The 15,839-nt window shown below is 36.9% G+C and overlaps 1 protein-coding gene across 1 annotated transcript in view; it reads left to right on the top strand.

Annotated features, from left to right (window-relative positions):
- LOC124538455 (RNA helicase aquarius) overlaps positions 1-15,839 on the top strand; it is an 82,671-nt gene that overhangs the window by 66,244 nt on the left and 588 nt on the right. The window contains exons 14-26 of the mRNA XM_047115525.1: positions 1,443-1,612; positions 2,291-2,422; positions 3,067-3,204; positions 4,307-4,398; positions 7,373-7,571; positions 7,843-8,026; positions 8,582-8,706; positions 9,115-9,275; positions 10,163-10,430; positions 11,955-12,126; positions 12,935-13,105; positions 13,833-14,030; positions 15,362-15,535. Of these exons, the coding sequence (XP_046971481.1) occupies positions 1,443-1,612; positions 2,291-2,422; positions 3,067-3,204; positions 4,307-4,398; positions 7,373-7,571; positions 7,843-8,026; positions 8,582-8,706; positions 9,115-9,275; positions 10,163-10,430; positions 11,955-12,126; positions 12,935-13,105; positions 13,833-14,030; positions 15,362-15,535 (2,184 nt within the window). The remainder of the gene's footprint in view (positions 1-1,442; positions 1,613-2,290; positions 2,423-3,066; positions 3,205-4,306; positions 4,399-7,372; positions 7,572-7,842; positions 8,027-8,581; positions 8,707-9,114; positions 9,276-10,162; positions 10,431-11,954; positions 12,127-12,934; positions 13,106-13,832; positions 14,031-15,361; positions 15,536-15,839) is intronic.

Below are 15,839 nucleotides of genomic sequence, written 5' to 3'. Positions count from 1 at the left end.
TAAGAATTGTTACTAAAATCAAAATAAATTTTATTCAAGTGGGCTTTTACAAGCAATTTTGAATCGTCATTTAACAATTAAGTGAAGCTACCACCGGTTTGGAAAGTAGATTCTACCTAGAAGAACCGGCAAGAAACTCAGTAGTTACACTTTTCAACATTAAAAAAATACAATACAAACGTTTTGAATTTACGAAACGGTAAACTTAAAATGTCCGCGGAATTTTATTATAGAAACGGACACCATGCCCCAAGAAACATTTGAGTAATACACAGCTATCTTATTATTTATCCTATGAAGCATTTAATATTAATATATCTTATACATAGGTTTAAAGATTAACGCATTGTTCAATTTTCAACGAGAATCAATGGGTGGATTGTGTGAAAGCCGATATGGTTAGGAATAGTAGGAGAGGTATAGAAGAAGAAGATATGCTACGCCGACCCCAAGTAAAATTGGGATAAGAGCAGGAGAATGATCTTCAAATGAACAGGGCATTATAGAGTAGTGTTTTAGGAGTAGTAGTAGTTTCTAATGATTTTGTACAAACAATTTAATCCCCTTATTATTGAGTTTTCACAAATCTAACTTAAAATTTGTGCTAAACTATTATTAATAATAGCTCGTGCGATCGGCTCCGCAAAAATCAACATCTGGCGTATTAGTGGGTGGAAATGCATGTAGGTTTAGATTTATTGGAATTTCACAAATACTTTCAGCACTATAACACGGTCGGTTCGAGGAATTGTTATTACTTTTTAAAAGGTTATTGAAAATTATGATATGATGGTTTTTACAGTTTTTTCTTACTGAAATGTGAATCTTTTCAGAACTTTTATGCCATGTTCGATTCTTGATAACTCTGTCAGCCTCAGGATAAGAAAAAGGTTAAAAGATAATCTTATGAGTTTCTTAGTTATTTAGCTATTGTGTCTGCTGTTTGGACAGCGAACCGAAAACGAAAGAACCGAAAACAGAAGAGCCAATTGAATTAAGCAATTTGTACAATTATTTACCAAACATTATTGTGACGTCGTACATTGGCCTGTGAGTTCTGAGCATTAATTATCTCCGGTCGCAGTCACCTGCACACTAATATTACCACTGAAAACGGCCGCCAAGGACATCATATTATTTTTTCTAATCAATATAAAAAGTTCATCATAGGAAGATCCTATCAATTTCCCAATGCTGAGCCAAGGCCTCGTCTCCCTTTAAGGAGAAGCTTAGGTGAGGTTAGCCACCACGCAGAATTTCGTTGAAATTAGACACACGCAGTTTTCCTAACTATGTTTTTCTTCACCGCCTAATTCGAGATGAATTATAAACACACATTATGCACATGAAAATTCAGTTGTGCTCACTTGGGTTTATCTACCAAAAAATATAAGTTGTCGTGAAGATATTTTAACAACTTTCTTTAACGTTTAATTTCTCAGGACGTATACGAAACGTTCAACATTGTGATGCGTCGCAAACCCAAAGAGAACAACTTCAAAGCTGTCCTGGAGACGATACGCGAGCTGATGAACACGGAGTGCGTCGTCCCCGATTGGTTGCATGACATCGTGCTCGGGTATGGAGACCCTGGGCAAGCGCATTACACGAGGTACGCTCACACACTTTTAGATATATTTGTAATTGCAAACCACACAGAAAAACTAAAATAAATATAACATACAACAACAAATCAGCCTGTAAATTTCCCACTACTGGGCTAGGGCCTCCTCTCCCCTTGTGGAGAAGGTTTTGAAACATATTCCACCACGCTATTCCAATGCGGGTTGGTGAAATACTCATTTATCAGAATTTCTATGAAATTGGACACATACAGGTTTCCTCAAGGTGTTTTCCTTCACCGCCGAGCACGAGATGCATTATAAACACAAAATAAGCATATGAATTTTCAGCAATGCTTGCTTTGGTTTGAAATCATCGGTTAATATGCACGCATTCTAACCACTGGGCCATCAAATATAACTAGATTTGGCCTTAATAAAGCAGGCGTACAATTTTGGCGATCTTATCGCTACATAGCGATCTCTTCCAGGCAACCAACGGTGTAGGATAGGTCATAGAATATGATGTGGGTGGCGCTGTAATATTAATATTTAGATCTATTCTAAGATGCATCGATGCCATCGAAATACTTTCTACTAGATAACGAAACGCTGATTGGACCCAATAATTCATGCATAGGGCATAAAAATATTATTTCGGTGTATATTACCTTACTAATTGTTAATGCCTATTTGATCAAAACGCTATCTTTTGTTTCGTTGCGCAGAATGCCCAATGAGATTCCAACTCTAGACTTCAACGATACCTTCTTGGATATGGAACACTTGCGCAACAGTTTCCCCGGACACGAGATCAAAGTTCAAACGGATGATCCCAGAAAACTTATACGGCCCTTCAAGTAAGTTGACACATTTTCGTTTAGCATTATGATACTGTAGTTTAGGACAAGATGAAATCCTCATCGAATTTCGATGACGGTGACTAATATTAGTGCTGGCGATTATGTATAAAGACTTTCGAGTCGAATTTTCCAAAGAACAGAAGTATTTTTAGACAGAAAATAAATAATAACTTTTTATTGAACTTCCACAGGACTAGAACCCAAGACATAGAGATCTATAGTCTTGCAACTAATATCACTGCTGCAAAAACTACTGCAAATATTTAATTCATTTTTTTTTACGTTCAAATTTTACGTGTTTCTCCTGAACGAAAATATCTTCTCTGACAGAACAACTATGTATACATACATACATAGATTTGTCAATAATATAGTTTTAATTTTGGGCAAAGTAGGTTTTAGTTTTTGTTTCAGTAATTAAATATATAAAACAAAATTACAAAAGCCCTTTTAAATGTCTAATAATATAGTCTATCTAAAACTATAATATTTAAAAGGTAGTATTAGCAATATAAAGATTATTTTACTAAATGCCTATTCAATTTTATTAAAACTGACCAGCACAAATTTCTTCTCAACGTCCCTCCAAGAATTAGTTAAATTTTATAAGAAAATACTTAATGCGATTTATGTGTCATCAGGTTAACATTCGAAAACGTGGTTCGGAAACAGCAACTCGGAGAGAACGCAATGGACGAAGACAACCCGCGCAAAGTGATTGTAGTGCAGCCACACGTGCAACCGAAGAGGGGGCCTTATCTCTACAACGAACCCAAGAAGTAATATTTATTTTCATCTATTATTACCCCGATAAGGGCTTTAGAAACCATTGGCATTGCAAAGATAATTCAACCAATGCAATTTTTTGGGGCCCCTGATTGAAAGGGGCCCCAGCGTCACAAAATTATTTTTCGGGAAGCGACTTTTACATGAAAGGGAACAGACAGAGTTACGTTTACATTTAAACTATTAATTTATATTATAACATATCAATACATACATGTGGCCTCAAGGCACTTGTCGACAAGTTATATCTCTGATGCACTAATACAAGAGACATCTGGCTCGTTACAGTCTCAAGTGTTTTGCTACACACAGACAGCTACTCGCTCTGATAATAATTACTTATTCTTATTAGGTGCAAAATTTATATATAAATAACGTAATTTAACTATTTTTATTGAAATGTCTATTCCATTGTTTTTTTTAGAAAAAGTCTATGCGTAATTAAATTCGGAGAATCAAACTTTACAAAATAAGCCGGCATGGCCTGATGACCATAACCGATAATTTCCTGGTTCAAACCCAGGATATAAAAATCGGCCGTTAATATTATTACATAATCCGAATTAAAATAGATAGGTCGAATAAGAACGCCTGAACTGAGAAGACACCTAGCACTTTTTAGGGTTATACATCTTGAAAAATCTTCATCACGACGGTCAAGCAACGGGGTGACCATCCAATTAACATTTGCAATTTTACTTGGTGGTAGGGCTTTGTGCAAGTCCGTCTGGGTAGGTTAGGACCCACTCATCAGTTATTCTACCGCCAAATAACGGTACTCAGTATTGTTGTGTTCCGGTTTGAAGGGTGAGTGAGCCAGTGTAACTACAGGCACAAGGGACATAACATCTGAGTTCCCAAGGTTGGTGGCACATTGACGATGTAAGGAATAATTAATATTTCTTACTTCTTTATTCTGCTTATTTCTGCTTCATTGTCTATGGGTGATGGTGACCACTTACCATCAGGTGGCCCATATGCTCGTCCGCCGTCGAAAGTGTTCCGGCGCTCTATTTACGTGCTGTATATTTACTATCAACATTCGTTGGCCAATTAATATATTATTTGTAATTGTGTTTGTGATTGTTTTTTTAGAAATAACATATTGTTTACGCCGACACAAGTCGAAGCCATTCGGTCAGGGATGCAGCCGGGACTCACGCTGGTAGTCGGACCGCCGGGAACAGGTGAGATGCTCCTACTGCACACAGCCAGGATACATCAGACAACACTAAAAAAATATTTCAATTCACACACACTAATCACACAGTACTTAGTGCAAATCGCCTGGGTAGGACCCAATAGTCCAAACCCAATAGTCTACCGCCAAACAACAATATTTTAAATATATTTTTTTTTGTTGTCTCAATGGTAAGTGAAACATAGTAACTCCCAGTTTGGTAGCGCATTAGTGTCATTTAAGGAATGGTTAATAATTCTTACAGCGCCTATGACCACTGGCCATTTTCCCCCTCTTCCTAACTATCAAATAAAAAGTATTGTTTTCTTTCCTTTTTTTATTTTAGTAAGTTCACATCGTTTTAACGTAACTTTGCTTACTTCTATATGTGAACACACGGAAAGCAAACCTTTAATCTATATATGCGTCATCGCTACGTATGGTTTTTTTCAACTAGCCTAATATAGCACTAGTGCTGTTTTTCAAGACATCGATTGAAGACTTAAGTTTAAATATAGAACACAAATATGTTCGTCGAATGTTGCTAGCCTCACGGGGTTATCGGAAAACATGACGTACGTTTAAATATAGAATATGTAAGACGTCAATCAAAATTGCTGATTCCTAATAATAAATATTAGAAAATAACAACAACAATTATTCTTAATTATTAATTTATTTATATACTTATTATTAATTTATTTTAATGGCTTTTATTTTTGCTGATAGGAATAGACAAATTATTTCGCTCATGTCACGTAGGTTGGGTAACCCTCAAATAAGATCGATCAGTACGGTTGAAATCATAAGCTCAATTAAATTTTAAAGACAATTACAATAGTAGTAATAATCTTTGTTAATCTTTAACCAACAACAAGATAAATGTTAATAGCAATTAAACACTCAATTTGACGATTCACAAATTAATTCTATTGCCTTAAATATATTTATATAATAAGGAATAATATTGATTACAAACAAACGTCAACAAACATTAAACATTTATAGTGCGAGGGACTTTAAGAGGGAAAATGTCGACGAAAATTGAACAGAAAAAGAATATAATTTGAAATTTGTTTTTTTAATAGAGAAAATGTCGGGAAAAATTAACAGATAAAAACATAATTTGACAATTGTTTTTTTTTTAATTTACTTGTATTTACTCTAGTTCACAAAACATTCTGCCATGTTCACGAAATTGGTAATGAAAATAGTTTTGTTAATTACCTTATCTTTCTGTTTAAATTTGTGCTATTAGTTAGATGTTTGAATTGATCACGTGTATTGTTCCAGCAACAATGATTGGCATACACAGAAACGATTATAATTAATAACAATCAGACAATCTATCGAGAATAAAACAGGAGTTACCCTTGCGTCATACTTCGCTGGCGCCGGAACATTCAATTATCATACTTAAAACAAATTTGCTGATGCTGTTTCCGTAGAACGATGATTCAACAGAAAAGAATCTCTTTACTTGTATATTTCCCGCATTCCAAGATCTATTGACCAGACAATGTTGTACCATGTTGAAAAAAATCTATCAGCATGTTTTAGATACACTTCATGCATGCATTTCCCACTGCTTAGATAAAGCCTCTTCTTCCATTAAGGAGAGGGTTTGGAACATATTCCACCACGCTGTTCCAATGCGGGTTGGTGGAATGCACATGTGGCAGAATTTCGATGAAATTAGACACACGCAGGTTTCCTCACGATGTTTCCTTCACCGCCGAGCACGAGATGAATTATATACTCAAATTAAGCACATATATATAGTGGTGCTTGCCTGGGTTTGAACCCGCAATCATCGGTTAAGATGCACGCGTTCTAACCATTGGGCCATCTCAGCTCTTCACTTAATGCATAATAATTGTCATTGATGTTGCTCACGTCGAACCAATAGTAAAACTTTATATAACGTATGCGTTTTAAATGGTTTAAGTTTGAATCAATGTAGATAAATATGCATAATAATGGTCATCTGATGGTCGCAACCACCGATGGATGTGCCATTAACCTTGGGAACTAAGTTATAATGTCCCTTGTGCCTGTAGTTACACTGGCTCACTCACCTTTTAAATTGCTTCTCAATTGTATAATTGACGACCTCCGTGGTCGAGTGGTGTGTACACCGGCTTTCATGGGTACCCCACTCCGAAGTCTCGGGTTCGATTCCCGGCCGAGTCGATGTAGATTACCATTACTTTTCTATGTTGTCTTGGGTCTGGGTGTTTGTGGTACCGTCGTTACTTCTGATTTTCCATAACACAAGTGCTTTAGCTACTTACATTGGGATCAGAGTAATGTATATGATGTTGTCTCATATTTATATTTATTTATTTATCCATTATTATTTATAATATCGTACCTACTCATAAGGGAATGCACAGCCAGGTGAAGAGGAGTTTCTAAGATTACTCGTTGTATTGTTTATTTTATAATGATGCAGACACAAAAAGATAAACGTATAGATATATGTCATTAGGCGGTGTTTACAATAAAAGCGACATGTCTAGACAAATGTCTTGCGCGTGCGTGAATAAAATTCAAATTAATCTCGTTTTTTTAATGATGTTATACTTTGTTTGTGTACAATATCAGATTATAAAAATAACTTTGAGTTTATAATAAATTATTTACTCATAATAAAGTTGCATAATTCATCAAAATTACGTGTTTTAAGTGTTTTGTGAACCAATACATTTATTCAGCGCGAGGAATATTATTTACCTTCTCAATAATAAAAATAACACAATGTTATTATAACTTTACATTATAAAAAAATAATATTAATATAAAGTATTTCTTTTGTAAACTACTGCTTATATTTTATTTAATCTACATAATAAAATTATTTTATGTTACTCGTTAAAAATATTTTTCAGGTAATTAATTATATGGTGTTATTTATTTTAACTATTACACTCAGTCGTATATATAAAATATGCATTATTAAACGAAAGTATTCCATCTAGGTAAAACGGATGTCGCCGTGCAGATAATATCGAATCTCTACCACAACTTCCCGTGGGAGCGCACCCTGGTCGTGACCCACAGTAACCAGGCTCTCAACCAGCTCTTCGAAAAGGTCGCCGAGCTGGACGTGGACGAGAGGCATCTTCTTCGTCTCGGTCACGGGGAGGAGGCTCTGCAGACGGACAAAGATTTCTCAAGGTTCGAATCAAAGCTAATCAAAATATACTTTAGTCAAGTAGGCTTTTAGACAAAACAACTATATTTAGTGAAGTTACCACAGGTTCAGAAAGTAGATTCTATTGAGAAGAACCGGCAAAAAACTCAAAATTTAAAATAACAGTCATGATAGGTAATTGCAATAATATATGCATGAAGTAAATCCTGCCTGTTCGGATTTCTCGTGATGTCGGTACCACTCGCGGCGGTTATCTCTCTAACGCTACATGGCACGTTACGGTACGACACGCAGGTACGGGCGCGTGAACTACGTACTGGCGCAGCGCATGGAGCTGCTGGATCAGGTGTCGCGGCTGCAGCGCACGCTGGCGGCGGGCGGCGACGCGGGCGCCACGTGCGAGCTGGCGCACCACTTCCACGTGTACCACGTGCGCCCGCGCTGGCAGGCCTTCCTGCACGCCTGCCAGAAGGACCAGGTACCTACCGCAGCTTCCTCGCATGATAACGATGATGTGGTCATTGTATCAATATAAGTGAGATAGAAATAACATTTAACTTAACAAGGTAGTTTTGATTAGATTAGCACACTTCATCAAATTAATATATTAAATTTGTAAATTTAGCTCTCAAAAATAGAAATTAGAAAGCCCAATATAAGTGAGATGAGAATAACTCTCATTTAACTTAACAAGGTATTTTTGATTAGATTAGCATACTTCATCAAATTTATATATTAAATTTGTAAATTTAGCTCTCAAAGATAGAAAAGCCTTATCTATGACTGTATTGTACTAATATGTGATGTGAGAAATGTATTTAACTGTATATAATGACGAGTGACATATTCACTTAGTGAAAAAACCCTCTATAATAAATAAAGATAAAAAAAATTTAATATATACTGTATATTAGTACATATGTGAAGTGACGTTTTACAGGTTACATTATACCAACTCCACGCCTTTTATCACTTTATATTGACGTTAAATAGTATAAAGGTAGAAGGTAGAGTTCCATTTTTTCTATTTCAGATAAAATCAATAAGTTCCATAAGCAAGGAGTTTCCGTTCCACGAATTTTTCGATGACGCCCCGAAGCCGCTCTTCCCCGGGAAGTCCTACGAAGATGATATGGAAATAGCGCAGAGCTGTTACAGGTATTTACTTATTTTTGTTACAACAACAACAACAACAACAGCCTGTAAATTCCCACTGCTGGGCTAAAGGCCTCCTCTCCCTTTGAGAAGAAGGTTTGGAATATATTCCACCACGCTGTTCCAATGCGGGTTGGTGGAATGCACATGTGGCAGAATTTCTATGAAATTTGTCACATGCAGGTTTCCTCACGATGTTTTCCTTCACCGCTGAGCACGAGATGAATTATAAAGATAAACTAAGCACATGAAACAGCGGTGCTTGCCTGGGTTTGAACCCGCAATCATCGGTTAAGATGCACGCGTTCTAACCACTGGGCCATCTCTACTCTCTATTTTTTTTGTTACGTCAATGATAAATTATTCTTACTCGACAGGAACATTTCATTGGATTTTGAACTTTATTAACAGGTACATAGATCACATTTTCGAAGAGTTGGAAGAGTTTCGAGCGTTCGAGCTGCTTCGTTCGGGTCTCGATCGTTCAAAATATTTACTAGTGAAGGAAGCTAAGATCATAGCCATGACCTGTACCCACGCAGCCCTAAAACGATCTGAGCTCGTGCAAATGGGTGAGTTGTACAAATATTTGTAATGAAATATATATGTAAACTAGCTGTTATATGCTATTTTGCTCGCGTAGAACATTAATATATATATTTTTTTTATGATATAGGTTGACGGACGAGCATATGGGCCACCTGATGGTAAGTGGTCACCATTACCCATAGACAATAATATAATAATAATAATCATTTATTTCAGACCATAATTTACATAGATCCATATAGTGTTAGTAAAAATAAATTAATTAATCTTAATACCTAAATTGTTTAGTAAGTTTACAAAAGCAATTTTACTTAATTATTTATGTATGACAATTTTTTTTTTAAACTATTCTACTGGACTACGTGAAGTCGTATCCAGTGAGCTAGTATTGGTGAATCCCAGCGGTCCGACAATGCACGCAAGATGGCACGCAATGACGCTGTAAGAAATATTAACTATTCCTTAAATCGTCAATGCGCCACCAACCTTGGGAAATAAGATAATATGCCCCTTGTGCCTGTAGTTACACTGGCTCACTCACCCTTCAAACCGGAACACAACAATACAGAGTACTGTTGTTTGGCGGTAGAATAGCTGATGAGTGGGTGGTACCTACCCAGACGGACTTGCACAAAGCCCTACCAACAAATTAACTTAAAATATTACATTGATGATTGGTTTACAAAGAGGTCTTACCTCTCTTCTGAGGCTCTAGACTATTTGTGTACCAAATTTCATTTAAATCGGTGTAGTAATTTGGGCGTAAAAGCAAAACACACAGACAGACAGAGATACTTTCGCATTTATAATATTAGTACGGATAACAATAATAAAATGTTGTGTTTTTAATATATTATTTTTCCTATATCTTATCATTGCTAAGATATTTATAACAGATTTATATTTTCAGGTTTTAAATACGACAACATCCTCATGGAAGAATCTGCCCAGATCCTCGAAATTGAGACTTTCATACCTCTCCTTCTGCAAAACCCACAAGATGGTCGCTCACGTCTGAAGCGCTGGATCATGATCGGTGACCATCACCAGCTACCTCCGGTGGTGAAAAACATGGCCTTCCAGAAATACTGCAACATGGAACAGAGTCTCTTCACGAGGATGGTGAGACTCGGGGTGCCGTATGTGGAATTGGATGCTCAAGGACGTGCAAGACCGAGGTATGGAAAATTATACTTTAAACCTATATTTGTATGTATGATAATAATTAAACGAAAAATTTCGATATTATCTACGAATGTCTTGTCACTAAAAATATCTGCCCTATAAAAATAAAAAACATGTTAAATATCCCGTTTTAAATACTTGTAGTTATAAAAATACCATAATTCCGTCGAACATAATACACATAATTATAGTATACACATAATTTTTGTTTTTTTTTTAATTTTTCGGAAACAATGAGAAAAAATCGCAATCACTGCTGACGATTTTTTGCTACATAACTTAATATAAAAAACAAAACTTGAAAATATTTTTTTATTTAAATAAAAATAAAATGAAACTTAAAAATAATAGATAAATGACCAGAATCTAATTTAAATTCTACATCATCAGTCAATTGTCTATCAATCATCAATTGAAAGTAAAACATCGAGTAAACTAATGTAGCTCATCTCAGGCTAACGTATCTTAAGGTAGCGGCTTGATCAAACAACAATCATTAACATGTTACAGTTCAAGAAAATATTCTTTGTATAAGATTCTATATATAAAATTTACAAGAGGTATAGTACGACACAACTTAGATGTAGCATCGGCAAATTCAATAAAACCGATTACTGCCGATTCACACAACCAATAGAAATAGCTCCCTATCGCGCCATTCGATGCTATTTATCGCTATAGATTCTCGCGTCGCGAAAGCACGTTCATGTAAATCGACGTGTCAAATTGACGAATAAATTAGGTCATATGATGTTACAAGTTATTACGTTTGCGTAAATCATATTCACTTAAGAAATAAATATTGATAATTTGGGATAGCGTACTTAATTCGGGTGTGATAGGGTTTACGAATTATGCCGATGCTACGTCTCAGTTGTGTCGTACTATACAATAATTTTTAATTGAAAGGATAAGTGCTTTTTTGGACCTGATTATTTTATATCCCTATTTTTCATCTTATCTTCATCTCCTACAATTATGTAATGATAATCTAAATGTTAAGATGCTGTTGGAAAATAAATAAATAAAATAAATATTTATTGTTAATACTTTCATAAATTAAAAATTTCAACATCCGGAATATGACACAAAATAAATTAAATAAAATGAGTTATATGTATAGACGGAACAAAAAACAATATTAAACTAATCAAGACATATGAACTCTTATAGGCCTTTGGATATTTATTATATAGAATTTCATTTCATTGAATACACCTTTTCAATTTTACCGTACTAACGTATTTTGCTTTTTGATTTTCGTATGGAATTGCATGGAACATCCTTTTAAATTTCGACCAATCACCGTAAACCAGGTCTTTTAGAACTGAAATGCCTATCTTCTAGTCATCCGACCGTTCTCTCATCTGCATTTACTGCGAAGGTCTCGTCCAAGCAGAATCCTAGTAACGCAATGTCTGGTCGTGCCCGCAGCATTTGCATCTCTCATCTGCATTTACTGCGAAGGTCTCGTCCAAGCAGAACCCTAGTAACGCGATATCTGGTCGTGTCCCCAGCATTTGCAACCTGTACCGCTGGCGCTACCGCAACCTGGGCGACCTGGCGCACGTGTGCCGCCTGCCCGAGTACCGCGCCGCCAACGCCGGCCTGCGCCACGACTTCCAGCTCGTCAACGTCGACGACTTCAACGGCGCCGGCGAGACCGAGCCCAGTCCCTACTTCTACCAAGTAAGCTATCGCTATGGCTTCTATGATAGAGTCGAGATGGCCCAGTGGTGAGAACGCGTGCATCTTAACCGATGATTGCGGGTTCGAACCCAGGCAAGCACCGCTGATTCATGTGCTTAATTTGTCTTTATAATTCATCTCGTGCTCAGCGGTGAAGGAAAACATCGTAAGGAAACCTGCATGTGACAAATTTCATAGAAATTCTGCCACATGTGTATTCCACCAACCCGCATTGGAACAGCGTGGTGGAATATGTTCCAAAAACCTTCCCCTCAAATGGGAAGGAGGCCTTTAGCCCAGCAGTGGGAATTTACAGGCTGTTTTTGTATTAGGCTTCCATACATTTTCATGGAGACCTGTGATTACGGATTTATAATTCATCTCATGCTCAGGTGTGAATGAAAAAATCGTGAGGAAACCTGCACATGACTAATTTTAACAAAATGCTGTCATATTCATTGTGGTAAAAGTTTATGTAACGGTTTTAGGTTTAGTAAGCACAGGTGCTACAATAAGCATCATCATTTTGTGTTTTTGTGTTTTTGTTCAAATTCATTTTAATTAAAAATATGTGCGGTGTATTGTGTCAGAAATTGAATACCTTGTAGTATCAATAGGCAGATATAGTTTCCGGTCGCTTCCAGTTATAAAAAATGCAATTAACTTATATTGATAATTCATTTTAGCATGTAACATTCGAACTCTTAGTAATTTTACAAATATATCTATTAATTAATAGATACCATTTTAACAAATTTCATACAGTGATTACAAGAATATTTATATATATTTATGTTACGTGTTGTAGAATTTGGCCGAGGCTGAGTACGTAGTGGCGGTGTTCATGTACATGCGGCTAATCGGCTGGCCGGCGGAGAAGATCTCCATCCTCACGACGTACAACGGGCAGAAACATCTGATCCGTGACGTCATCAACAAGAGATGCGCTGACAATCCGCTGATTGGCCGACCGCATAAGGTAAGCTGCCTATTTATAATAATTTATTTTATTTAATTACATGATATGTAATTAAATAGTATAAAGTGTTTATTGACCTGAGATGTCCCAGTGGTTAGAACGCGTGCATCTTAACCGATGATTGCGGGTTCAAACCCAGGCAGGCACCACTATATATATGTACTTAATTTGTGTTTATAATCTCATCTCGTTCTCGGCGGTGAAGGAAAACATCGTGAGGAAATCTGCATGTGACAAATTTCATAAGAAATTCTGCCACATGTGCATTCCACCAACCCGCATTGGAACAGCGTGGTGGAATATGTTCCAAACCTTCTCCTCAAAGGGGGAGGAGGCCTTTAGCCCAGCAGTGGGAATTTGCAGGCTGTTGCTGTTTGTTTTGTGTTGTCTTTACATTATACTAGTTGTGGCTGGCGTTTGTGTTTTAGGAATCGATTGTCATGTGTTATGTATAAATAAGTAGCCTATGTTCTTCCTCATGGTTGTCGATTTTTTTACATTAAATTCACAAATAACATACTTTCGCATTTATTATATAAGTATAGATTTCAGTTTCCAATAAGAATTGTAATCCTTATGATTGATAGAATGATGAAAAAAAAGTGACGAAAAATTGTTCAAATATTTTCATTTCGGCCAAGAATGGTATAGAAATCTAACATGATGATAAATGAAAGATCGTTGATTCAGAAATTTATGTTGTGATTACAATGGTATATTCCTCCAGGTGACAACAGTCGACAAGTATCAAGGTCAGCAGAACGACATAGCTCTCATCTCGCTCGTGCGCACCAAGGCCGTGGGCCACGTGCGTGACCTGCGGCGACTCATCGTGGCCGCCTCTCGAGCGCGCCTCGGCCTCTACATATTCGCGAGGGCCAACCTCTTCCGCAACTGTTTCGAACTGCAACCCACCTTCAATCAGGTAACCTACCTAATAGGCTATTCGACTGGTTCTTAAAATCCATTTTATATTATTTAGTAGAGGTTAAGGAACCCTGTAAAAGTTGTGTTTTTTATTTCTAGTACATGTTTGCCGAAATATAGCATATTAAAAATTCCATATTTAAATAGCGCGCGAAAACGCTACTTGGACAATATGGCGCTGCAATGGGGTCGGTGACGTCACTTTGCTGTATTTTAATCTGTGGTACATATAGTAGAAAAGCGAGGTTTACAACAAAGTGACTTCATCACAAGCCCGGCCAATCAAGAGCGTTATGTGACAAACGTTTGAAAAAATGCATTTTTATTTATTGATGTTTGAATAAATTAAGTATTATTTTCAAGTTTCGTTAGTAAATAACCATTTTTAAACTCATATTATACACTGATTACAATCATTCACAATGTATTTTTCGCATTGCCAAATAGCCTATTAAAGCATACAGCCAAACACTAGACGTTTACTCAAACATCATCTTCGTTATTATTCAGTTCACGTTTACACGGTTTTAATCTGTACGCACCACGATATGTACCAAAAAGTTTAATATGCTTCTGCACCAAGTATTAAATTAAACAGTTTAATCACGTACCGCCCGTATGGAGTAGGATGTTAAATAAAAAATATATTCAATAAATCTTTTTAATCGTAATTAACTTAGACAGATGAGTAACGTTACGCACATTCCGCCATGATGGTTATTAGAGAGAACAATAAACTATGACATTATATTTTTGTCTCTATATTGACTATATTTCATTGTCTATGATACATTTGATCACATTCTTGGTCGAGTGGTATGTACACCGGTTTTTATGGGTACGCCACTCCGAGGTACCGGGTTCGTTTCCCGGCCAAGTCAATGTAGATTATCATTATTTTTCTATGTTGTCTTGGGTCTGGGTGTTTGTGATAGCGTCGTTACTTCTGATTGTCCATAACACAAGTGCTTTAGCTACTTACATTGGGATCAAAGTAATGTATGTGATGTTGTCTCATATTAAAAAATAAAAAAAAAAACCCGCTGAGTTTCTTTCGCCGGTTCTTCTCAGGTCAGGCTACTTTCTTTTCCGAACCGGTGGTAGTGTTTCAATTGACCATCAATAAGAAAGTGTAATGCTTGTATATTGAATAAAGTTATTTGAGTTTGAGTTTATTTATGTACATTCGATCGAAATCGTTCCATTTTTAAATGACAAATCATCGGTGACTATCAACGTGTGTGTGTGTGTCAGCTGGTGGTCCATTTTTAAATGACAAATGACAAATCATCGGTGACTAACGACGGCGTGTGTGTGTGCGTGTGTCAGCTGGTGGAGCGCTCGCTGGAGCTGGAGCTGGTGCCGGGCGAGCGCTGGCCGGCGCAGCGCGGCGCGCGCGCGGCCGTGCCCGACGCGCTGGCGCTGCGCGTGCGCGACATGCCGCACATGGCGCGCTACGTGTACGACGTGTACCTCGACCTCGTGCGCCGCCCCGACGCGCAGGTACGACCACCCCCCCCCCCCCCCGCCGCCATGACGCGTCGAGTTATAGTGTACACTTCCCGGCCTGAAGTGAAAATTTAAAAAAAGAATATAATAGTAAAAACAATCGCATGCTCTTCTTTTAAATATATTACGCTACATGATATTAATGCACGCGTTAATAACAATCTGGAATGCAAAAATGTCTTAAATTTAATTCGAACACGCACTCATTATTCCCGGAGGCCTAATAAGTAACTAAAAATTATATACAACAACAACAACAGCCTGTAAATTCCCACTGCTGGGCTAAAGGACTGCTTTC

This window comes from Vanessa cardui, chromosome 20 (assembly GCF_905220365.1).
Source record: "Vanessa cardui chromosome 20, ilVanCard2.1, whole genome shotgun sequence".
In the NCBI taxonomy this organism is placed as follows: domain Eukaryota; kingdom Metazoa; phylum Arthropoda; class Insecta; order Lepidoptera; family Nymphalidae; genus Vanessa; species Vanessa cardui.
The sequence above is the reverse complement of the archived record's forward strand: the minus strand, read 5'-3'. Positions and strand labels throughout refer to the sequence as shown.